At 39.1% G+C, this 25,742-nt stretch overlaps 1 protein-coding gene across 4 annotated transcripts; it reads left to right on the plus strand.

The window, feature by feature from the left end:
- The first annotated feature begins 3,565 nt into the window (after positions 1-3,565).
- Positions 3,566-21,732, plus strand: MAT2B (methionine adenosyltransferase 2 non-catalytic beta subunit). Of its 4 annotated transcripts, none has more exons than XM_004009048.6 (7): positions 3,566-6,656; positions 13,049-13,243; positions 15,714-15,828; positions 16,015-16,167; positions 18,918-19,111; positions 19,984-20,097; positions 20,604-21,732. In XM_004009048.6, the coding sequence occupies exons 1-7, from the start codon at positions 6,594-6,596 to the stop codon at positions 20,772-20,774; spliced, it is 1,005 nt and encodes a 334-aa protein (XP_004009097.1). In that variant the 5' UTR covers positions 3,566-6,593; the 3' UTR covers positions 20,775-21,732. The 4 variants fall into 4 exon arrangements, with proteins under 4 accessions (XP_004009097.1, XP_004009098.1, XP_060272591.1 ...); XM_004009049.6 differs by having other exon boundaries at positions 3,566-3,731; XM_060416608.1 differs by lacking the exon at positions 19,984-20,097.
- Positions 21,733-25,742: the final 4,010 nt, after the last annotated feature.

A 25,742-nucleotide genomic window follows, 5' to 3' on the forward strand; every position in this document is an offset into this window, starting at 1 on the left:
GTTCCCTAGAGCCCATGGTCCGCAACAAGAGAAGTCACCAGTTTCTTTTAGTTTCCTGCACAGGCAGGCAGATTCTTTACCACTAATGCCACCTGAGAAGCCTCTAAGGCAAGATAATTTTTTTCACCGTAGATTAGTTTCACCTATTTTAGAAATTCATATAAATGAAATTGTACTATATTGTGTCTAGTTTCTTTCACTTAGTATAATGATGTTGAGATTTATTTCTCAGTAATTCATTTAACAAGCTAAGGAAAAAAGGGGAATTTTATTTGAGCCAAACTGAGGATTATAACCTGGAAAACAGATTCTCATAAAGCTTTGAGAACTCTGTTCTGCCAGTCAGAATTGAGAAAAAGGCTCATACAACTAAATGACATACTGATGGTTACATAAAGTTCACCAAAGGTATCTAGTCCAGGTTTGCACGTAGAAAGCAAACAATAAGTTACTAGACCCTTTACAGAACTGGGAAAGAACTGTATTGCTACTGACAGAGGACAGGGGGAAAAAAATTGATCTTTACAGTGATCAGATACTCCCATCTTTGACAAGCTCTGGTTACTATGTAATACAGACGCACACTGCACATTAAGGTGGGGGGAGGAGGCCAAGTGGACACAGAATTTTATGTTTAATTTTTCTTGTGTTGCCTTAAAATATAAAATTTTATTTCATTGCATTCATATATTTCATTTCTTTGACTAGTTGAGTAATATTCCACAGTATGGATATACCATAATTTGTTTAACCATTCATCACTGATGGCTTTTTCGGTTGTTTCCAGTTTTAGGTTATTTTGAATTAAGCTGCTATGAATATTCTTTTTTTTCGGCTGTGCAGCAAGGGATGGGGGATTTTAGTTCCCTGACTAGGGATGGAACCCATGCCCCCTGAAATGCAGGTGTGAAGTGCCAACTGCTGGACCACCAGGGAAGTCTTGAAGAATGGAGTCTTCACCATCGAATCACCAGGGAAGTTCTTGCTATGAATATTCTTGTGCAAGAGTTTATGAATATGGTGCTTTCATTTCTCATGGGTAAACACCTAGATGTGGAATTTGGGGTCATGCAGTAGGTGTTTATTTGAGTTTATAGTAAACTGCCTGTTTTCTGAAGTGTTTGTGTAATGCTGTATCCCACCAGGAATGAGTGAACCTTCTAATTGCTCAAAATGCTTGTTACAGTATAATGTTAGGGAAATTAAAACGGAATTAGTTTTGTTCAGGCTTCAGAAGTCAGGGAGCAGGCCTCTGACCAATTTCTGACCTTGCCTGGACTCTGTCTGGTTTCCAGCACACCAATTGTTACCAGCTAGTCTAGGGGCACTTTAGATAAGAAAGGGAGTAGATATTTAAATTTCTTAAGCCACTGAGGGCTTGGCCAAATGGCCCTCCCCCTTCGCCTGCCCCCCCACAAAGAAGTCTTATGACTCACAAGGTGAAACAAATACCATTGTAAAAGTTAAAAAACACACAGAGCTGCATTTTTGCATATCAACTGATGATAGTTTGCAGCCTGGGATTGTAAGCAAGAGCTCCCAGAAGGTGCAATTTGAAGTCTCACCCACAGGGTGCACACACCACCCAGGACCCTTTTTCCAACTGGGACTCCAGATTGCTGTTATTTGGGGACTTCCTGGTGCTGTTCAAGTCTGAATATAGGTTGTCTTCCCAATTTGGTGATATGTAAGCTGTTACTTCTATTGTTTCTATTTCTCTTCTTTTAATAACCATTTATTGAAATTATATATATTGGATTGCATACTGACTGTATTGTAGCTGAGTACTGTGCTTCCCTGGTGGTTCAGAAGGTAAAGATTCTGCCTGCAATGAAGGAGACCCAGGTTCGATCTCTGGGTTGGGATGATCCCCTGGGATAAAGGAATGGCTACTAATTGCAGTATTCTTACCTGGAAAATTCCATGGACAGAGAAGTTTGGTGGGCTACAGTCCAAAGAGTCAGATATGACTGAGCGATTCTTTCACTTCTCATTGAAATTCAGTCAGATAATCTATTAAATATTAAGATTATTTATTGTGTGTGTAACGAGTGGTTTCTTTTATTAGTGAATCCTTGGAACCTAAAAGGAAAGTAAAACTTTCTGCAAAACAAATGTTATCTTTACTTTGTAAACCATCTGTTCAAAACTTATGTCCATTTAAAAAATGATTTTTTAAAAACTTTCAGTTGGAGTTTAAGTATTCTGAATGTAAGTACTTTTAGATAAATGTATCAAGATCATTTTCCCCAGTCTGTGTTGTACTTATTTTCTAAATATTGTCTTCTGATTAACAGAAGTTTTAAATTTTGATGAACTTTCAGTTCAGTTCAGTCGCTCAGTCGTGTCCGACTCTTTGCAACCCCATGAACTGCAGCACACCAGGCCTCCTTGTCCATCACCAGCTCCCGGAGCCTGCCCAAACTCATGTCCATTGAGTAGGTGATGACATCCAACCATCTCATCCTCTGTGGTCCCCTTCTCCTCCTGCCCTCAATCTTTTCCAGCATCAGGGTCTTTTCAAATGAGTCAGCTCTTTGCATCAGGTGGCCGAAGTATTGGATGAACTTTAATTCATCAGTTTTTAAAAACTGTATATTCTTCCTCACTTACAGACCCTCTACATGCCTCAGACAGTTTACCAGGTGCTTCATAGGAGTAGAATATAAACAGTTGTCTTTTTCTAAAGCTCTACATGAATGGCAATTTTTTAAAAAGCTTTTATTGAATTTGTTACAATATTGCTTCTGGTTTTTATGTTTTGGTCCTTTGACCAGTGAGGCATGTAGGATCAGAGCTACATGCTAAACTGTAGCTAAGAACTCTTAACCCCTCCATTGGAAATCTGAAGTCTTAATCACTGGACCACCCAGGAAGTACCTGAATGGCAATTTTTTTGTTGGTTGTTGTTAAACTGTTAAAAAGCCTTAATCCAGAACAGTGGTTCAAAATTTAACTGAGTGTATTCAATACCCTTTAAACTTTAAAAATAAGATTGCCAGGCTTCACTTGATTTTGTTTCATAGATGTATGGGGCTGGTAGGTCTGGAAATCACAGAAATAGCAGTCCTTAAAGCTAAGCCAAATTTAAAGCTACTCCACCCACCATTTCCTCAAACGGTACAGGACAGATTAATGGAAATAACCTGTTGGTTTTTAACATGTGCCTATTGTTACCACAAGTGCCTTTTACCCGTCCTTTGAAATAATTAATTAGAAACCACTGGAGAACTTTACCAAACGAATTCTGTTGTAATCAGGCATAGCTTAATAAACTATTTCAGAATAGGAATCAATTGCATGGCCTGCGTGCTTTCCAACTGCTGGCTCTTGCTTTTCTTTCGCAAGAGAAAATTGCAAGTCTTCACAGGAAGCTTTTTGCGGTTGTATCTATATTTCTTTCTAAGTTGGTTCTCCTAATGGTTTTGATAATGGACCTTATTTGGCTGGCAGTACAACATGAAACTTCTCATTGGGTATTTTCAAGACTGCCACGGGGAATCAGCTGCCAGTTTACTGCAATGTGGAATGCTGCACGAGATTCTGGGATCCGACTCAAAATGCTAATTTCAAAGGTCGAGTGAAGCTGTGGCTCACGTTTTCGCGTGCCTACGCTCTCTGCAGGCAGAACAAAGACCCGGTCCGAGGAGGCAGAAGCTGAAACCCATCTCAAATCTTTTTCCTCAGATAATTTTGGAATCATGCCTGAAATGCCGGAGAACATGGAACAGGTAAGAGTGAGCTATTCAAGAAAAGCAGTCTGGAGTTGTATATAGTTTCTGTACAAGAATCCCAGTGAACGTCTGGGAACGTAAAAGCCGAAAAGGGTGTGTTTAAAAAAAAAAGTCATTCATTTCTTTAAGACTTATAACTTTGGGACTTGGAATAAACAGCTTTAATTATTGACCCTGTATGGAGAGCTCAGCTAAGTCTCGATCGACAAAAATAACCCAAAACAGCAGTTTCATTTAACCAAATTAAAATGCATTCATATATGTGAAGGTTCTATAGAAATAACGCTTTTATCTATAGTTGGGTGCTCCAGGCTTTCTTTGTCTTGGCAAGAAATGAACCTGCTAACCTAACTTTTATCTCTAGATTGCTCTATTTAAATTTATAGACTTAGCCACCACACGAACTTGGATATTGTCTGTATAACAATGGCGTTTTTATTCATGTAGAAACTTCCATTTTTAATAAGGATGATTAAAACCCATGTACGAAGATGTGCCCCTAGAACCATACCCAAGTTTTATCTGGCAAATATTAAACCAGATCCTCAAAAGTAGGCAAGTAAACTCTTTTTGTTCCTCACTCCAGATAAGGCTGCTCTGAGAATCAAAATGCTAATTGCATATGCAAGTCCTTAAATCGTCTTCGAGTAGGACAGAATTTTCTTTTTTTCTGGAAAGAGTAGATTGCATTACCGCTGCAACTAGAAACTTCACAAAAATTACCACTTTTAAAAAACAATCAAGAGGATCTTGGATCTGCTCCCCCAACACCCACACCATTTCTTTGTTGTTTGCAAATTATGCATGTTTTCGCGTTGGAGCTTTTCTCTCAAGGACTCTAAATAATGCTAAATTGATTAACAGCCTAGAGTAAATAAAAAATAGAGAAGTGTGAAGGCTCAGTCTCTCTTGTTGCAGTTCAAAAGAAACTTAATTCTTACAGCAATTAGGAAATGAGTTCTGGTTGGGGGTTGGGTAGGAAAGAAAGTCACCGGACTCAGACGTGGAAAATTTTTTTTTAAAGGCTGCTTAATGTTGAGCTCTAACGTTAAACCAAAAAAGGTTTATGAAAATATGTTTTAGAAAGACCCAAGCAGTAATCACGTTTGTGGGCGACTTTTAAGGTTTTGGTATCCTGCGTGTCTAGACAAGAACAGTACAGATTTACGTTCAAATTTGGCAAAACCTATGAGAGCCATGCTCAGGTTTTTGCGAGTCCAGGCATCCCGGCTTTTCGTGTTTGAACTGGAAATCAGTTGCAGTTGACTAATAGGGCCGCTTTTGATCTGTCACTTGAAAAAAGCGTAATCCAGGTGGTAGAAGGTTCAGCATGACTCTCTTCTAGTTCTTTTACTTTTCTTGGTAGTGGAGGTTCGCCTCGCGTAGCTTGACGCTGCAACCTGTAAGGCGGTGCTTCTCAAAGGCTGATCTTGACTCTGGTTAAAGTTCACTAGAATGTAGAGTCCCAGTTATTGTTTAGTCGCAAAGTTGTGTCTGACTCTGCGACCCCATGGACTGTAGCCCGCCACGCTCCTACAATAACTCATTAAGAAATTACTGATAAAAGTCCGGGAATCCTTGTTTTGAAGGGGCAACCAAATAATTCGTCCCCCAGCCCCCTACGTGTTTTTTTTTTTTTTTTTTTTTTAACTAAAGAGTTTGACACGTTCGGAATTTCAAGCGTACTACTTTCTGGCATGCCAGAAAAACAAATGGGTTCTTTAAGTGTTAATGACGCAGATATCCGGAGAAGGCAATGGCACCCCACTCCAGTACTCTTGCCTGGAAAATCCCATGGACGGAGGAGCCTGGTAGGCTGTAGTCCATAGGGTCGCTGAGAGTTGGACACGACTGAGCGACTTCACTTTCACTTTTCAGCTTCCTGCATTGGAGAAGGAAATGGCAACCCACTCCAGTGTTCTTGCCTGGAGAATCCCAGGGGCGGTGCAGCCTGGTGGGCTGCCATCTATGGGGTCGCACAGAGTCGGACACGACTGAAGCGACTTAGCAGCAGCAGACGCAGATATCAATACTTTTTATTTTTATTCCAGTCTCTCTTTCAATCTCTCAAGAAAAACTTAATGCTCTAGAGATACAGAGGCGTAGTGCCGCCTCCTCTCCCCTCTTCACTCCTCCCACCGCTTCACTCCTCCCACCAAGACTTTAAAGTGTTCCATCCCGCTTTATGCGGTTTCCCTTGTAGCTCAGTTGGTAAAGAATCCGCCCGCAATCCAGGAGACCCAGGTTCGATCCCTGGGCTGGAAAGATCCCCTGGAGAAGGAAAAGGCAACCCACTCCAGTGTTCTTGCCTGGAGAATCCAATGGACTGTGGACTGCCAGGCTCTTCTGTCCATGGAATCGCAAGAGTCGAACAAGACTTAGCGACTACACCACCACCATGCCATCCCGCTCTGTATCACGTGCCCAGTTGATTCTTAAGACACTGCACACAGTCTGGGCGATCCAATTAACTCCTTACCTAGTCGAGAAGGAAGAACACACAAAATATTCTTGAACCCGCCCCCCGTGTCCCCCTCCCGTCCCCCGCCGGCCCCTAAACAAAATTCGTATTCCGTTTAAGACCAGGGCCTTTGTTTCGTGTATCCCTTTAAGAGTTGGGGCGTGGGCTGGGAGCGTCCCGAACGCGCCCGCCCCCTTTCAGGGGCGTCGGCGGAGCGTGGCCAATCAGGAAGCACGGTTTTGGCGGCGGAAGCCGGAAGCGGTGAAAGGGGGTCTGGCCTGGACTTAGGGTAGGCGGGCCGAGGGACTTGGAGCTGCGGCCCGCCGAGATCCCCGGCAGAAGGAAGTGGCGGTCGCTGCGGCGGCGGCGGCGGCGACTACAGCGCAAAGACGGCGGGCATGGTGGGCCGGGAGAAAGAGCTCTCTATCCACTTTGTTCCTGGGGACTGCCGGTTGGTGGAGGTGAGGGAGTCGGCCCGCGTCTTGCGGGGTGGGGAGACGTCTCATGGTAACCGAGTGCGCAGAGCGGGAAGAGTCTGGTGGCGGGGGCTCGAGTGGTTTTCCAGACGCATCCTCCCAGAGTCGGAGGCCCTAGGAGACTAGGGCGGCGCCGCCGAGTTTGTTTACCTCGGTGCATACTCTTCTGTGTTTTGTTTCTCAGCTACTGCGACAGGAAATGATTAGGTCGGGTTTCACTTTCGAGCCTCCCGTCTCCTCTCAGGAATGAAGAGGGGTTTTCCGAGCTATTTTGACTTTCTAAATTTCGTTTTCACCCTTTGTTCGTATCTTTTGATCTTAACTGTTCGTATCTCAGAAAAAAAGGAGCCAGGTGGTTTTTCAGAAGTAGTTACAGGATTGAAGATAAGAACTGAACTCTTAGTTTCTGCATGGCACTGTTGTGCACTTTATATGCAGTATTTACTTTAGTCCTCATAATTATAAGATACTGGTTTTGTTCCATTTTACTGATATTTGAGAGTAAGAGAGCAGCTCTTTGGTCCAAGTTCATTCAGTAAGATTGCAGCTAGGATTCAGATACAGTCTCTGACTTTCTCAGGCTTTGAACCACTGCAGAGGTTGCATACATCTCCTCCATAAACCCCAATCTCTATTTCATTTCAGCCCCTCAGTATTCATCAGTCCGTAGGATGTTTATCTAGTACTGGGGATAAGAGGAATGTTCATGCCAAGATCAGTATGTCTTAAGGATATGAGAGGAGGTGTAAGTGATGGCTATTTTTGAGAATGCAAAATTTTTACACCTTCAAAATATAGCATATTTAGTGTTTTCAAGTCATTTTGGGATTTGGGGAGTAAAGTTAGGATGGATGGGCTGTTTGATCTTCTGGTTTGCTCCTGTGTACCCCACACAATGCTGAGTCCCTAAAGTTGCACGTTGCTTGTTTATGTATGTGTATTTGTGCACTGTGTATGCATCTGTGTGTATATAAAGCTTAATCAGTTTTAACAGTGAGTTCAGTAGACAAATGAAAATGCGTTTTCCTTCATTCAAATTGCACAACCAAAAGCTTGACATGTATTTGCTTCTTTCAGAACCTGTAGAGTTAAAACTCCCTAGTGGGACTGTTTTATAGTTCATGTTAGAGGAATAAACTGTGGTGATTCCTGTTCGTATTACTGGCCATGGGGTGCAGTAAAGTGACAGTGGGAGTTTAGACCAGTGTCACCTAGGTATTTTGAAAAGTTTCTCAAAGTCCAGGAGTGTCTACTCAAAGATTTATCTCTAGGGGAATGTTGTGAGAATCAAATAAATCAATGTGAAACTTTGCCAAATCGAAGAGGTTCTGAAAATAGCAAAGTATAATTATATTTACCACTAAAACTTAAGAAAATCCTACTTTAGATATTTGTGATATTTCACCCTTGACTGTCTCTAGTAGAAGTTAATGCAAGTGTGTTAAAGTAGAAACCACTGTCCCAGAGTACTGTTTTGGACCATTTTGGAAGAGACTTTTACTGTCCTGTACCTTAGAATTTGCTGTTATTTGATTTGATGGCATAATAAGAGCTATGACTCTTCATTTATTTGTATGTACTTACTTTTTCAAACATTTTGGTTTTGTGTGTGTGTGTAAATCTGGTCACCTAGTGTTACTGAATTCTATAAATCTGTGAGTTGATAGAAGAGGCAGATGCAAATTAAAGTCATGTTTAATGTATTTGACTCATAAGAATAAAAATTGAGAAATAGACTTTTCAGGAAGAGAGAATATCTTCAGGTCTTAATTATGCTTTGGGTTAACTCAGCAGTGGCCACAGGACTGGAAAAAGTCAGTTTTCATTCCAGTTCCAAAGAAAGGCAATGCCAAAGAATGCTCAAACTACCGCACAATTGCACTCATCTCACATGTTAGTAAAGTAATACTCAAAATTCTCCAAGCCAAGCTTCAGCAATACGTGAACCGTGAACTTCCTGATGTTCAAGCTGGTTTTAGAAAAGGCAGAGGAACCAGAAATCAAATTGCCAACATCCGCTGGATCATCGAAAAAGCAAGAGAGTTCCAGAAAAACATCTATTTCTGCTTTATTGACTCTGCCAAAGCCTTTGACTGTGTGGATCACAATAAACTGTGGAAAATTCTGAAAGAGATGGGAATACCAGACCACCTAACCTGCCTCTTGAGAAATCTGTATGCAGGTCAGGAAGCAACAGTTAGAACTGGACATGGAACAACAGACTGGTTCCAAATAGGAAAAGGAGTCCGTCAAGGCTTTATATTGTCACGCTGCTTATTTAACTTGTATGCATAGTACATCATGAGAAACGCTGGACTGGAAGAAACACAAGCTGAAATCAAGATTGCTGGGAGAAATATCAATAACCTCAGATATGCAGATGACACCACCCTTATGGCAGAAAGTGAAGAGGAGCTAAAAAGCCTGTTGATGAAAGTGAAAGAGGAGAGTTGAAAAGTTGGCTTAAAGCTCAACATTCAGAAAACGAAGATCATGGCATCTGGTCCCATCACTTCATGTCAGATAGATGGGGAAACAGTGGAAACAGTGTCAGACTTCATTTTGGGGGCTCCAAAATCACTGCAGATGGTGACTGCAGCCATGAAATTAAAAGATGCTTACTCCTTGGAAGAAAAGTTATGACCAACCTAGATAGTACATTCAAAAGCAGAGACATTACTTTGCCGACTAAGGTCTGTCTAGTCAAGGCTATGGTTTTTCCTGTGGTCATGTATGCATGTGAGAGTTGGACTGTGAAGAAGGCTGAGCGCCAAAGAATTGATACTTTTGAACTGTGGTGTTGGAGAAGACTCTTGAGAGTCCTTGGACTGCAAGGACATCCAACCAGTCCATTCTGAAGGAGATCAGCCCTGGGATTTCTTTGGAAGGAATGATGCTAAAGCCGAAGCTCCAGTACTTTGGCCACCTCATGCAAAGAGTTGACTCACTGGAAAAGACTCTGATGCTGGGAGGGATTGGGGGCAGGAGGAGAAGGGGACGAGCGAGGATGAGATGGCTGGATGGCATCATGGACTTGATGGACTGGAGTCTGAGTGAACTCGGGGAGATGGTGATGCTGGCGATTCATGAGGTTGCAAAGAGTCGGACACGACTGAGCGACTGAACTGAACTGACTCAGCTTTTTGTTCCTCATTTAGAGTTCCTTGAGGTGTTTGGACATTCCTGTGTTTGGCAGAAGTAAAATAATTTATAGAGTAGTGAGCCAAAATTATTTTCAAAGGAATATTTCTCTGGTTTTAAAAGAACCAAAACTGTGCTTTAAGATGCTTCAGGTGGAGTTCTGTTTATAGAGACTCAAAAGTAGAGATACTTTCGTTTGACTTCTGTTAATTTCAGAGTGATGTGTATTTTTTTTTTTGCCAACCACCAAAAAACTTGCAATCTGAGTGAAAACTTATTGTTTTGGCTTCTATACTGTGACAGAACATGCTGATTGAGTCTCCAAAGAGAACTGTATGAAAAGAAGAAAAGTTACTTTAAACAAAACTTCTTTCAGTTTGTTCAGATATCTTCTGTGGGAAGGGTAATATGGAAAATGTTAGAATTGTAGGATTGTAAAGCTGTAAGAGCCTTAATCATCTGTCCAAATATATACATTTACCAGCAAGTTACATTAGTAGAGTTGAAGTAACTTAATGCCACAGTTTGTGGCAGAGAAGATAAAATTTAGTCTTAAGAAACCAAGTATAAGTTCAAAGGATTGAGACAGAACTGAGCATGCATTTGACTAAACGGTAGAGAGAAGCAAAAAGACACCAGTTCTGTTTCCAACGTTTTTCCTTTTACTGTGGGCAAAACTTGTAACATCTTTAGATTTAAGGTTCCTTGCTTTGGAAAACTCTCACATGAGAGTTTTCAAGAAGAGGATTATGCAGAATCTCTGTTTCAGAAAATGCTTGCACTTCAGATCTCTGCTAATACAGAAAATTATTGCACACTGACATTGGACCACTAGGTAACTATTGGACTCTTTTCTTCCAGGAAGCTTACAAATTATCCCAGGCTGTACAGAGTTTGTATCTTCTCCACGCAACCATCCATACTATTTTAAAGTGAAGAATACTGTATGCCTTAAAGACCCTTGCTGTGTTTGTAATTTAATCCTGTATTTCATCAAATCTAAGATGCTCTCAATTGTAAGATTATCTGGACTCTGATTTTAAGATCCACTGAAAAGCCAAAAATACTGCCAGACACATTTGTAAGATGCATCTTTATTTCCTTCATTTAACAGATGATAAAATGAAGAAAAAAATGTGCTTCACTCACCAGTGAGGTACACAGAGATCTTATTTTACTGTTCAGTAATTTCGTGGTTACAAGCATGATGTTTGGTCTTTGACTTCTTTTTCTAGTTTTCCTTTTTAAGGGGAAAAGAGTAACAAGGTTGTTACTTCTGGAAGGGTAGATGGCAGTTTGTTTTTATTTGTTTGAGTCAGAGCTATCTTTAGGAAGGTCTTGGATGTTCCTGGAATCTCAAGTTTCCAAATCACCAGCATCAGCACCACCTGGAAACTTGTTAGAAATGCCAATTATCAGGCCTCATTCCAAATCTACTTGATCTGAAAGCCTTCCAGTTGATTGCTGTCCTAGGCGAATAAAGCCTGTGAACCACTGATCCAAGAACCACTGTCTAGTCCTTTCCTTCTTTAGAGTGACACGAAAAACTCAGAAGAAACCAACTCGTAGGCCTTTTATAGTATTTTCCCAGGGATCTTTATGGTATTTATTCTGTGCAAATTGTTTTCTGATTGTATCTCTACTAGACCTGGCCTATTTTAACCTCTTTAACAAGTGCAGTCTTTACAGGGCTGTTTTCTTGCCAAAAATTCAAAGAAAATATTTTGCTGGCTGAAATCTTTGTTTGCATAGATTGTTTGACTTAGAGCCAAGTTTTGCAAGAGAGAGCCTAGATGAATTTTTCTTCAGCTTCTAAAACATCTTGAAATGGCGTGAACTAAGGAAGAAATATCTTAAAAAACTTATCTTTATTCTGTTTCTGTCAGCCCTTTCATTTCTGGTTTTTCCTTTGATAGACATACTTGATTTAGGTGCCCCCCCCCCTTTTTTTTCTTTTTCTTTTTCAAGTGTGCTGCTGCTAAGTCGCTTTGGTTGTGTCCGACTCTGTGCGACCCCATAGACGGCAGCCCACCAGGCTCCCCCGTCCCTGGGTGGGTTGCCATTCCCTTTTCCAATGCAAAAGTGAAAAGTGAAAGTGAAGTCACTCAGTCGTGTGGACTGCAGCCTACCAGGCTCCTTCGTCCAGGGGATTTTCCAGGCAGTAGTACTGGAATGGGTTGCCATTGCCTTCTCTGTTTTTCAAGTGTAGTCTGTTAAATTAGCTGTCTTGAGGGCTAGGGAAAAAAGATCTTTGGTTATTGGGTGTATATTTAAGGTTTTTGACAGCTCAAAATTAGGTGACTAAACCAACATTTCAAATTTAAAAGGCTTCAAGTTGATACACTAATAAAAATTGTTTTTTGTTTTGAATAGTGTTTTCTTAATTCAAATGTCTGTGAGGATATTTGGTGTTAACCTGTCTTGGGAAGAAGGGAAATTTCTATGTAGAGATAATTGGAGTTGTTTCCTAAATAGTAGTTTTTTTTAAAAATTTCAGTGTGTGAGGAATTTTTCCTTTTTCACAGTAGTGACATAGATCAGTTTAAAATATTTATTTTTTCTTATCCTCTACTTATGTTTTATTAGTTTTAACTGGTCTAAATAGGTAAATTTAGAGTCAATGTAGGGATATTTACAAGTTTAGTTAAACTTAGAATGTTAGTTCCATAAGGACCAAATTAATTTTTCTTCCACATAAATTTCTATGACATATGAAATTCTCTAATTTGGACATATCATAGTATGATAAAGTCAATGAGGTTTAAAAGAAAACTTGAGATTAAAAATTGAAGAGCAAAACTGTCGGTTTGGAAACATGTTGGCAGAATATAACCCTAATATTTAATCAGGGCAGAAATAAGTAAGCTTTAAACTGCATTTTTATAAATAGAAGAACATAAATAAAATTGATGGTTATTACTACTTTGGACATCATTGATCCTAAAAATAAGTTTTTCCATTATTATTGTTAGGAAATCTAAATCTGTTTGACTAGGTGATTCCTTGCAGTATCATCTTAGGTTCTTTTTCTTGGGAAGGATTATTAAAACTTTCTCTTACGTGACATACTTATTGATGCAGTTTGATTGATCTTTGTTCTAACTTAAGACTTATACATATGGGACATGAAGCAGACAACTCAGACTTGAAATGTTTAGTGAATGAAGATGATGGCTAATTTTGTTGAGAGGCTATTTTCAAATTAATTAATTTTTTTCTCCTCTTTCACATTTTAGGAGGAAGTTAACATCCCCAACAGGCGGGTTCTCATTACTGGTGCCACTGGGCTTCTTGGCAGAGCTGTGTACAAAGAATTTCAGCAGAATAATTGGCATGCCGTTGGCTGTGGTTTTAGAAGAGCAAGACCAAAATTTGAGCAGGTCAATCTCTTGGATTCTAATGCAGTTCATCACATCATTTATGATTTTCAGGTATGGTTTATTTTAACGCATAAGTAACTATTAAGGGGCTTCCCTGGTAGCTCAGCTGGTAAGGAAGAAACTGTTAAGAATTGTTTCATTTCAGTCACTCAGTTATGTCCGACTCTTTGAGACCCCGTGGACTGCAGCATGCCAGGCTTCGCTGTCCATCAGCAACTACCAGAGCCTACTCAAACTCAGTCCATTGAGTCCGCGATGCCATCCAAACATCTCATCCTCTGTCGTCTCCTTCTCCTCCTGCTGTCAGTCTTTCCCAGCATCAGGGTCTTTTCCAATGAGTTGGTTCTTCGCATCAGGTGAAGTTTCAGCTTCAGCATCAGTCCTTCCAGTGAACATTCAGGACTGATTTCCTTTAAGATTGACTGGTTTAATCTTAACAGTCCAAGGGACTCTCAAGAGTCTTCTCCAACACCACACAGTTCAAAAGCATCAATTCTTCAGTGCTCAGCTTTCTTTACAGTCCAACTCTCATCCATACATGACCACTGGAAAAACCATAGCCTTGACTAGATGGACCTTTGTTGGCAAAGTAATGTCTATGCTTTTCAGTGTGCTCTCTAGGTTGTTCATAGCATTTCTTCCAAGGAGCAAGCGTCTTTTAATTTCATGGCTGCAGTCACTATCTGCAGTGATTCTGTCTGGGAGATATAAAAACTGTTCTCAAGGAAGTTATAGTACTTAAGCTCTAATCAATTAAGCAACAATAGTATACAGTGCACATTTTTTTTTTTTTGAGGGGGTGGAAATGTCATCCTTAAAAAATTATGTTGAGATATAGGTTGACAAAAGGCAGAAAATGAAGCATTTTGTAAAAAGCTTCTGTTTGGGAATTATTTTTCTAAGTACCACTTTCTATGCAAATCCTTCTCTTGTTTTGAGGGTAAAAATATTTGCTTTTTTATTTTTAACTGGAAGATAATTGCTTTACAATGTTGTATTGGTTTCTGCGGTAAAACTACACAGATCAGCCGTGTGTGTGTGTGTGTGTGTGTGTGTGTGTGTGCCACCCTCCCCATTTCTACTCTCTCGATTTTGTCCCGGAGCGGCGCTCCCTATGTTATATAGCAGCTTCCCGTTAGCTAGCTATTTTACACATGGTGGTGTATCTGTCATTGCTGCTACTCTCGATTTTGTCCCACCCTCTCCTTCCGCTGCAAATCTTTTTGAAAACAGTATCTGTTACCCTTACAACACTGCAAAACAGTTGTTCTCATATCTGTTTTTGTTGTTTAGTTGCTGACTTAGTGACTCCCATCTCATTCTCTGTTGCCCCCTTTTCCTCCTGCCCTCAGTCTTTCCCAGGATCAGGGTCTTTTCCAGTGAGTCGGCTGTTTGCATTAGGTGGCCAGAATAGTGGAGCTTCAGCTTCAGCATCAGTCTTTCTACTATATATTCAAGGTTGATTTCCTTTAGGATTAGACTGGTTTGATCTCCTTGCAGTCCAAGGGACTCATTTCTGTTTTAGAGGTCACTACAAAGGCTCAGAGAGTTTAAACAACTCATTGGCCATGGTCACAGAAAAGTTATAGAAAGAATTAGGTTTTGTTACAACTCTTGAGTAAGAGGTGAAATCAGGAATTCAGGTTCTTTCTGAAAATATGACCCAAAGAACACTGCATCAGAATCATTTGGAAAACTTGTTCTTATGTCTCACTCCCAGAGAGTTTCATTCAGTAAGCCTATGACAGAGCCTGGGACTGCACATTTTAAGAACCATCCCAGCTTATGCACGTGTAAGTTTGAAAGCAACTTTCAGATCATGCTTCTTCAAGCAGTTTCTGAGAAGAAGGAAGTTTCATGTGTGGGTACATGAGCCCTTCTGAAATCTTGACTCTGACTCAGCTCCTCTGGGACGTAGATGCCCGGTCTCTACCAAGGGCCTTCATGTCATACAGTATTGAACCGGTCTCTTTACATATTCATTTTTTCCATTAGATTGTGAAATCCTTGATCCTTACATACTGCTTAGTGTATAAGTAGTATATTTAAATACTTAACTGGCAATATAGTTTTTATGGATGCTTAATTTTCTTTAAATGATGGAGTTGAGAGATTAGAATTTATGAATTTAATTTGCTATTCTTCTCCCTTTCCCACAGACTTAACTAAGTATTTAGGTCATATGAATGACATAAATGATTGCCCTTTTCTCCCACTCAGATGAGGAGATGAAGCTTATTTTGATTTAGAAGCCTGGTTGTTGCCCCAGAGTTTTGTCTGATTTTTGCCTAGGGATTGCTCGATTGATCTTTCCTTCTCAGGGACTATATATATGTTTAAGGAAGTTTGAACGTTGAAAAAGGGAAATGTGACAAAACCACATTAAAAATTAGAATGATTCTTTAGTTGAAGGAATGTTTTAATAAACATGTTTCTTTGAATTGATTTACTGTTGGAAAGCTATAGTTCTTCGGTTTTTATTCCTTTTTGAGCTAAAAACACATCAATGCTTAACTTCTAGCCCCATGTCATCGTACATTGTGCAGCAGAAAGAAGGCCAGATGTTGTAGAAAATCACCCAGATGCTGCTTCTCAACTTAACGTGGATGCTTCTGGGAATTTAGCAAAGGAAGCAGGTAATGAAGACTATATAAAATCTTCATAAAATTAAGTGATCACTGAGGGTGCAGATATTATATTGTAGATGGCTTATAAGAAATTTGTTATACTTTTGATGAATAAGCTATTACAACTTCCGATAAACCATCAGGTTGTATAGTAATTTAATAGATTGTTTTCTCTCTCTCTTTTTTTTTTGGTAGCTGCAATTGGAGCATTTCTAATCTATATTAGCTCTGATTATGTTTTTGATGGAACAAACCCACCTTATAGAGAGGAAGACATACCAAATCCCCTAAATCTATATGGCAAAACAAAATTAGAAGGAGAAAAGGCTGTCCTGGAGAACAATTTAGGTAAGACACATCTCTTTAGTTAGCTCTTCTGACTCTTTTTGAGGATTCCTTTTTGTTTAAGATTTGTGTGTATGTGTGTCTGTATCTTAATTTTTAAAATATTTATTTAGTTGTTTCTCTTTATTTGGCTGTGCCGGGTCTTAGTTGTTATGTATGGACTTAGTTGCTCTGTGGCATGTGGGATCTTAGTTCCTGGACCTGGGATTGAACCCACATCTCCTGCATTGGAAGGCGGATTCTTAACCACTGGACCACCAGGGAAGTTCCTTTTGTTTTTTAAATTAGTCAAGGAGCATAAATCCATTGGAGAAAAACTAGGGAATGTAGTTAACAAGAAAAACAAAAATTTTTGAAATTCTGAAGAATTTATGAATCCTTTCAGACCATTTCCAGTATCAGTGTGTACATGAATACCATTGTAGATAGAAAGTAAATCAGATTTTTGTAATATTTAAAAAAAAATAGGTCAGTATCATTTTTCTTAGATTGCAGTATTCTGTTATTTGTATGGTTACATTGTTTTCCCTGTGTTTGTATATCCACAGTCATTTGTATGGTTTTTCTTTTTTCCTATGTGTTTGTATATATACACACACACATTAATGTGTTAATTACAAAAAAAAAGAAAAAACAACCTCCTTAAATTTTTTTTTTTAAATCTTAAAACTGTAGAGTTCTCTTACAGTGCTTCGTCAGAGAAGCACTAAATGTGGTTATGGAAGTATTTTTTGTGGATTTCTAAACATCTATGCATATTGTTTTATAAACTGATTTTTCTCCCCCCACATACATGGATTTCAGTTCTTATGGAGCCATCTCTAGGATATCTTTTTCATATCAGTGGCTGCATAATATCTGATTTAATGCTCCTTTGCACTGAAACTACTGCCTTAGACTGTACTACATCCTTGAGAACCATCCCCTACTGTACATACCATGTTAATACATAGGGTTTTTTATTATTATTATTATAAATTATCCATTGGAAATCATCTTTGAATATGTATTAGTATACAGCTGACCCTTGTACAGCTTGGGGATTAGTGTTGCCAACCCATGCATAGTTGGAAATCCATGTGTAACTTTAGATTCCAGAAACTTAATTGCTCACAGCCTACTCTTGACAGAGGGTCTTCCCTGGTGCCTCAGTGGTGAAGAACCCTCCTGCTAAAACAGGAGATGCAGGTTCGATCCTTGAGTCAGAAAGATCCCTGGGAGTAGGAACTGTCAACCCATTCCAGTACTCTTGCCTGGGAAGTCTCGTGGATGGAGGAACCTGGTGGGCTACAGTCCATGGGGTCGCAAAAAAGTCAGACACAACTTAGCAACTAAACAGCAGCTCTTGTCCCAAGCCTTACTAAAACATAAAGAGTCAATTTACACATATTTTGTGTGTTATATGTATTATATACTATTCCTAAAGTAATCTTGAGAGAAGAAAACATTAAAAAAAATCATAAGAGAAAATACATACAGTATTGTATCAACACTAAGTTTACCTAAGTTCACAAGGTGAATTGTCTGTCAGTAACTATATTAGTGTTTTATATGGTACAAAACACTATACGTGTCATGTGTTACTAAGACTACACATCAAAAATGAAGATAATCCAAGAAGAAATTTATATTTATTTACAGGTATGATTCAGGAATCAGTAAGGAAGAAGCAGTAAATGGTAGCCTAGTGTAATCAGTAACGATTGCGTCATGGTAGCCTCACCTATACACTAGTGAATGAATCATTATAAAACTATTGGCATAGGTATTGAAGTCATTCATTATACAGCTAAATACTGTTGTTGTTTTTTTAAACCACTTCCCTGTGATGACAGACTGATAGAGTTTTTCTAGTTACAAGAGAGACGAGACATACTGTATGGTAATGTAAGTCTTTGAAAATGAAGTTATGAAACATTAAGAAAACACGTTAACCTTATATTAAATATCACTCATCTTATGCCTATGTAAGGATAGGCTGTCCACTTCAGTACATCTTATCCATGATATTTTGCATGAAAAAAGTTGCATATAAATGGAACCATACTGTTCAAACCTGTGTTATTCATAAGTCATCTGCCCAACTCTTTAGTAAGTTAATTTAAAATAGTTTTCATTGAATTTCAGTTAGTGTAAATTATCTAGTCTGTTATAACTCCTTAGTATTGACCAACATGAAATACCTCATAATTCCTTAGTCAGTGATTTCAAGGGCTATGTGGTGAACACTCATATACCCTTTATGCAGATTTCACCAGTTGTTAATGTTTTGGCCTGTGTTTTACATGTACACTGTTTTTTTCCTGAACTCATAGAATTTCACCCCAAAAGACTTTACCATGTATCTTCAAGAAGGATGTTCTTTTCATAATTACAATGCAGTTATTACACTTAGGAAATTTAGCATTAATGCAATACACAATCTATGTAGGAATTTTGTCCCCAAAATGTCCTTTATTGCGTTTATTTTTTAATCTAGGAATAATCAGGGATCACTTGTTGAATTTGTCATGATCAGTTTTATTTTTAATGGCCACAGTAATGAAGAAATTATATAATTATAAAAATACCCCACATAACAGAGACATTTAAAAATATTCCAGATCACATTTGTTTAAATAGGTAAGCTGTGTCATTCTGGTATATTGTACGTTTTCTGTGATAATGTATTTTAAATCTACACACTCTGATCTTACAGCAAGACTTAAGAACCAATGAGCTTTGAAATAGTATCTGCTTTTATTGCTATCTAGGAGCTGCTGTTTTGAGAATTCCTGTTCTATATGGAGAAGTTGAAAGGCTTGAGGAAAGTGCTGTGACTATTATGTTTGATAAAGTGCAGTTCAGCAATAAGTCCGCAAACATGGACCACTGGCAGCAACGGTTCCCCACACACGTCAAAGATGTGGCCAGCGTGTGTCGTCAGTTAGCAGAGAAGAGGATGCTGGTGAGAATCGAAGTGCTTTTTAAACATTTAGAAGGACACCAAGCAAACGTAGTTAGTTGGATAGTAGCTGTATTTATGAATAATAAAAATTTTAAGCTGTTATATTTGATTTTATTTCTCAAATACTATACACTCCTTTTGTCATTCTCTTACTGTAAGAAAACTGAAAACTTGTATTTTTCTTTGCCTGATGTCTTGTAAGAAGCCTGTCTTAAATAATGAGTAACGTCTATTTAAGATCTAGGTAGTGGCACAGAAGAACCTTAATCGTTTCAGCCACTGTAAGAATAATTTATAATTATTCTTTTAGATATTTGAACAATAGTTCATTTTAGATATTTGCAAAAGTTAGAGCTAAATAGAATATCTACAGAAAGAAAAATTAGAGACTGAGTTATTTTAGAATATTCATAGTAGCATGACTGGGTTTTTTTAATGCATCAAAATTTGTGTATTTAAAAAACATGTACCATGACAATATTTAAGGATGTTATATGACTAATTAACTCATCTTGAAAAATGGTTCTGTTAAGTTTTGGTGTTAGCTTCTTAGGATAATTGAAAATGCTAATTGAATTGGTCTGTGTTTCATAAAAAGCTGTAATCATTTTACGATTTCCACTGAACAAAATCAGAGCCACTAACAATTTATTTAAAAAAAAATCTTCAGGCTAAATTCTAGAAATTGATTTCCATTTTTAACTGGGGAGATTTATAGGAATTTGATTTTAGATATCATGTGTAGAGCATTCCAGAAAGGTACAATGCATCATATTTCCTGGACCTTTTTAACTTAGTTGTCTTGTCACAGTTGCTATTTCACTCAACTCGGAAAGTTTGAAACCAGTTTGAACTATTTGTGTTCTTGTCAGGATCCATCAATAAAGGGAACCTTTCACTGGTCTGGCAACGAACAGATGACTAAGTATGAAATGGCGTGTGCAATTGCAGACGCCTTCAACCTCCCCAGCAGCCACTTAAGACCAGTAAGTACATGGCACTTAGAAGCTTACTTGGGAATTCCCTGGCAGTCCAGTGGCTAGGACTCGGCACTTTCACCGCTGAGGCCCAGGTTCAGTCCTTGGCCAGGTAACTAAGATCCCTTAAGCTGTACTCAGCCAAAACAACCAACCAAACAGGTAGCCTTCTTACTTCTTGGAAGTCAGGTCCATCACTATTGTGTTCTATGGATAACATTTTTCTTCTTGTTTAGAAGTATTGGATAACTGTATTTTCCAGCACTGAAAGTGAACTTTGCTTGTATGTTGGCAGTTTCTATTGTTAAATTTCTCTAAATTGCCGTGTATAAAGGAGCCCATGTGTATTGATGAAGTTTATAGAAAAAGTGCTTTCTTGATTGTGGCAGATGTTCTATTTATTTTTCTAGGGATCAAATCATATTTCTTGCACTGAGGGCAAAGGGAAATAGAGAACGTAAAACCTCATCCTGGGGCTTCTCATTTGTGTTTGATTTTGTGTGTTTGTTTTAAAGATAACTGACAGTCCTGTCGTAGGAGCACAACGTCCGAGAAATGCTCAGCTTGATTGCTCCAGGTTGGAGACCTTGGGCATCGGCCAGCGAACACCATTTCGAATTGGAATCAAGGAGTCACTCTGGCCTTTCCTCATTGACAAGAGATGGAGACAGACGGTCTTTCATTAGCATATGTGTGGTGGTGGGGGTGGTGGTCGTGTTTTTTAAAACGAAAAGTCAAGAAGTCATGGCACTTTTTAAAGAAAAAAGGAAATAGTTTTGTATGAGTGCTCTTCAATTGTGACTCATGATCTTTCAGGTAAATGATGCTCTTGCACTAGTGAAATTGTCTAGGGAAACTTAAGGGCAATAATGCCTTGTTTGAAGTAATGATTTTCTCATTTTGTTCTGCCTCATTTGCTGTGTGAATATAGTAAATTATGATTTTCAAGTGTTTGAGAGCCAGGATGAAACACATCTGCTGTAGACTTTGGAGGGGCGGGGGAGAAGAAATGCATTGTTCATTCCTATAAATAACCTCTACATTTTCAGGACTTTTACAACTGTTGATCCTTTTATGTTTTAAATTGTGTTAAATAGCATACAGATCATTGGTGTTCATTGTTTGCTTTGCTTGAGTTCAGATCAAAATGTTTGAGAAAGAAACTTTATTTTTGCAACCTAAGTACAGTTTTTATGCTTGAGATATTTCAACATGTTATGTATATTGGAACTCCTGCAGCTTGATACCTCCTGCTTTTGTAGCAGTGAAAGGTGAATGTTTGAGAGAGAGAGAATGTGTGTATGTGTATGTATTTTTTAAATATATATGAAACTGTCCTTTCCACTCCATGTCACTAAGTGATATTTCATATGTGCAGTTATACTAATAGTAATGGGCCTTGTAAGTCTTTTGACCATTCATGAATAATAATAAAATACATATTGCTGGCATGGTAATGCTTAGTTTTCTTGTATTTACTTCTCTTTTTTGAAATGTAAAGACCAGATATCTAAACTGTTTTGTTGCTATAATTTTTAAAATTTCCTTCTTATCATGTAAAATTACCTTCTTATCTGATACAGAATGTAGTTAATGTACATTAAAATACAAAGCACAGTAATAAAATGAGCCCTGGTGAATCTACCATGTGAAATCTAGACTGTTACAGACACTGTATTTACTTGTACCCACTGGTTTTTCTTAGTGAAAAGTAAATAACTATACTCTTGAAATATATTTACAAAGAATGTTCCTTTTGAAGAATGCAGAGTATTTGAATGTGTTCTCTGTACCAGGTAATAGTCAGGTTACTTTGACCTCAACAGTATTTTTGGTCCTTAATAAGGAAGCAGAAAGAAAGAATAACAAGTGAGCCTTGGCTTCTATTCAGAGTTCAGTACAAATCCAGTTTTCAGATTTTCTGATTTTACTTGTGAAGTATTCTTTCCCTAGATTATAGTCTTATTTCGTTGGACAAAAACTATTTCTAGTTTACTTAGAATTTGGGGTTTAGAGGGGATCAGGTCTGGGTGATTTGGTTAAAGCCTCAGTTCCTAAACCATGGTATGTTTTATTAGGAACTAGGGAAATTTTACTGCTACGAGAAATAGAGTTTCTGAAACTGATGACTTGCTGATGTAGTTTTAAATGTTCTTCAGGTCCTTCTGAAGTAACCAGCCTGGGACTTGTATTTGGCAACCACTGAAGCATTCTGGGTTTGTTTTTTTTCCTTAGTCACACTTCGCTTCACATAGTACTCAATTCAGATTTTCACGTTAAAAAATTTTTTTCTTCTCTAGCTGGACCTGATCCTCTTTAAACCCCAAATTTTTCGTCAGTGGAAGAAATAAATGTAGTTCAAATCTGGCATGTTACTCTCTATATATGTTCATACTCTCAGCATCCCTTTTTTATTTAGATAGCAAAATACATATTTTACTACACTTATTTTGTGTGTGTGTGTGTTGCTTTTTCATTTAAAATACCTTGGAAGTTATATAGTTACAAAGAATGTCCTTTTTCTCCCCTATTCAGTTTGAAACTTCAGTCTCAGAAAAGTTGCCATAATGCCACACAGAATGCCTGTAACTCTCTTTCCATATTCCCCAGCTCTCAGCATTTAGCCATATTTTTCCTGTCATTTATTCTTTCTTTCTTTCTTTCTTTCTTTTTAACATATGCACGCATGATGTGTTTTTTTCCTGGGCTATTTAAGAGTAAGTTGGAGTCATGATGCCCAGTCACCTACTCAGGATATAAACTTAAGTGCGTTTTTTAAAGATAAGAATACATGTCCACATAACTATAATAGAAGCATTGAAGTCAAGAAGATAACATCAGTACGATGATCTCTAATCCATAGACCCTATTCACATTTCATCAGTTGTCCTAGTGATGTCCTTTCTAAGTCTATCCAATCCAGGATTATGCGTGGCATTTCTTACTTGCTTTAGCTTCAGTCTGGAATAGTTCCTTAGTTTTTTTTCCCCTTCATGAAGACTTGACATTTTTGACATCTCTACATAAAGAAATCAATGACTCACATCGATGCCTCCAGTTCTGGTGTTGCTCCACACGGTTTATTTAGCTTCTGTCTTCTCATAGGTACTTTCTTTGACAATGAGAAACATAGCTCCCATTAGTTTCAACATTCGATCAAGTCATTTATAAGAGCCATTCTTGGATCACACCAAGTCCCCTCCTGTTCCCCTCGCCACACAGGTCTCCATGAGCCAGTTGAGTATCCCTGACCCCTGGGCCATGGCCTTGATGCCAGTGACCGTGTGGGCCACTGCACCTGGTCGAGGACCTCGTCCCAGCCCAAGAGGCACCATCAGCGGCCCCCACAATCCAGTGTGTACCAGATTACCAAAGAGAGAGAACCAGGTAGTCTTGTGTGGCTGCATTTATTCCCTTTTATCAGTGACTGAATCAGTTTATTTAATCAGTTTCTTACTGATGTGCTTTTGAGTGTGTGGAGTCTTTATAGTCTTCTGCCTTTTCTTTTTATTGAAATGTGTTTGATTTACAGTGTTGTGTCAGTCTCTGCTGTACAGCAGGGTGACTTAGTTGTTTGTGTGGAATGTTATAGCAGGCTTTTGTGAGCCCAGTGCCCTAGTTTGTTACAGAACTCACAAAACATAACCTTTTGAAATGTAAACTGGACTTGGAGGCTTCAAATTTAATATGAGATGCTAAAACTTACCTAGGAAGAGTCAAACATTTGGGCTTGTTGAAGAGCAGAGAATAGTTTCTTTTTTCTTCTTACACTATCAGCCCCAGACTTTATGTGCTGAGTATGTAAGTCATTGGATAGTTGACCGAATAATGAGGGTTACTGACTACAGAACTCATCTTCTATAGTTATAATTTATGTTGAAACCGGCGGATGAGGATAGTGCAAGTCGCTCAGTTGTGTCTGACTCTTTGCGACCCCATGAACTATACAGTCCGTAGAATTCTCTGGGTCAGAATACTGGAATGGATAGCTTTTCCCTTCTCTATCGGATCTTCCCAACCCCGGATCAAACCCAAGTCTCCCGAATTGCAGGCGGATTCTTTACCAGCTGAGCCACAAGGGAAGCCCAGGAATACTGGAGTGGGTAACCTGTCCCTTCTCCAACAGATCTTCCTGACCCAGGAATTGGGTCTCTTGCATTGCAGGCAGATTCTTTACCAACTGAGCTATCAAGGAAGCCCGTGGACAAGGATGGATGATTGAAAAAGAAAAACAAAACTGCTATATGAGCTAAGACTGCATGAGATGGCACTTTTGTTTATCTGATGTATTTACATGTCTCTCAGCAGCATGAGGAAGAGTCATGTGCTTAGTCTGTTTTCTTCTCTATTAGAGAAGCTTAGCTTTGTTAAGCTGTCTGGTAATCCTTGGCTGTCTGATCATGATTGAGAGTGAGACACTGAAAGGACAGTTGTAACTGCTGAATATCTGTGTAGGAGGACTGTCACGTGCATTGTAGGATGATTGATAGTACCTTTGACCTCACTAGACACCAGCCACACCCGGGTAATCAAAAATGCTTCCAGACATCAGCGGTGTTCTTTGGGAGTAAGGTCATCCCAGAGGAGAACAACTATTCTAGGACCATGTGAGTGCTTCCAATTGTTAGATGGGGGTGGGGGTGTGGCTCCTATTTTCATTACTTTCAGGTTTTTCCTCTTGGGCAGGTCAGATTCCTCAGAAAAGGTTCTTCCAGTCCCCTGCTTGGAGGGCAAAGGCCTGGCTGCCAGTGGTCTGGTGACTAGTGAGAGAGAAGCCTGAGATCTGTACTGTTAAAGCATTTCAGGGGGAGTGTATCAAAGTGAAAGTTTGATCACAAAACATACGTTGCCAGAGGGAGCAGAGCACTAAACATCATTGTGATGCCTTTAACCTCCCTTGAGATGCTGAAGATAGAAAGGGTCAGAAGGTGATCAGTCTGGGGCGGGTGGTATCCACAGCATCCAGGGATTCCCATACCATCCTTTTCCTACTGGAGTTAATACAGCTTAGAGATTCCATAATTAGTAGCAGAGGATTGCTGTTAGAGCCAAGTTTGCCTTTTACATAACAGTCTTTTCTTAAGAGTGTGCAGTTCAGTAGACACCTAGACCCAAGATGCTGAAATCCTTGCTAGATTATGTTCGAGTTCCCACACAACTCAAAGTCCTGAAGTTAGCATTCCACTTTCATTATATTCACTTCTGACTCAAGTTGGATACCTCCATCCTCACCCATCCCATCTCACCTCTAGGACTCCACACCAGAAGTCATCGGTGTTAAGACTATCCAGAGGACAGACGTGCTGAAATCTGGAGGTGTTGGGAAGGGGATCTGGAAATCTAGTTTCGTGGGTTTTTCTCTACTGTCTTTGTCCCTTTCATCCAAGATTGGGAGCTCTGGTTCTGAGTCTTTGGAGGGTTTTCAGAGTAAATTGCTTTGGTTCTCAGCTCTTGCAACCATTGGCTACATTTCAGCTCTGGGGGGTGGGGGGGATGGATGGGGGGTTGGTTAAATCCTTTACCATAGTTTCCTTGGTTTCCAGCTTCCAAAGTTTTGTTACTTTTGTTTCATTTTGTGTTTTTCCTGTCCTTGTTACCTTGTGTCTTTATATATTTAACTAGGGTTTTGGGAGGAAACAAAATTTCATACATGT

Source organism: Ovis aries, chromosome 5 (genome assembly GCF_016772045.2).
Source record: "Ovis aries strain OAR_USU_Benz2616 breed Rambouillet chromosome 5, ARS-UI_Ramb_v3.0, whole genome shotgun sequence".
NCBI lineage: Eukaryota > Metazoa > Chordata > Mammalia > Artiodactyla > Bovidae > Ovis > Ovis aries.

Coding starts and splice junctions, on each gene's coding strand:
- MAT2B (XM_004009048.6), top strand. CDS start 6,594: ATGGTGGGCCGGGAGAAAGAGCTCTCTATCCACTTTGTTCCTGGGGAC. Junction 6,657..13,048: donor GGGACTGCCGGTTGGTGGAG/GTGAGGGAGTCG, acceptor TTCACATTTTAG/GAGGAAGTTAACATCCCCAA. Junction 15,829..16,014: donor GAATTTAGCAAAGGAAGCAG/GTAATGAAGACT, acceptor TTTTTTTGGTAG/CTGCAATTGGAGCATTTCTA.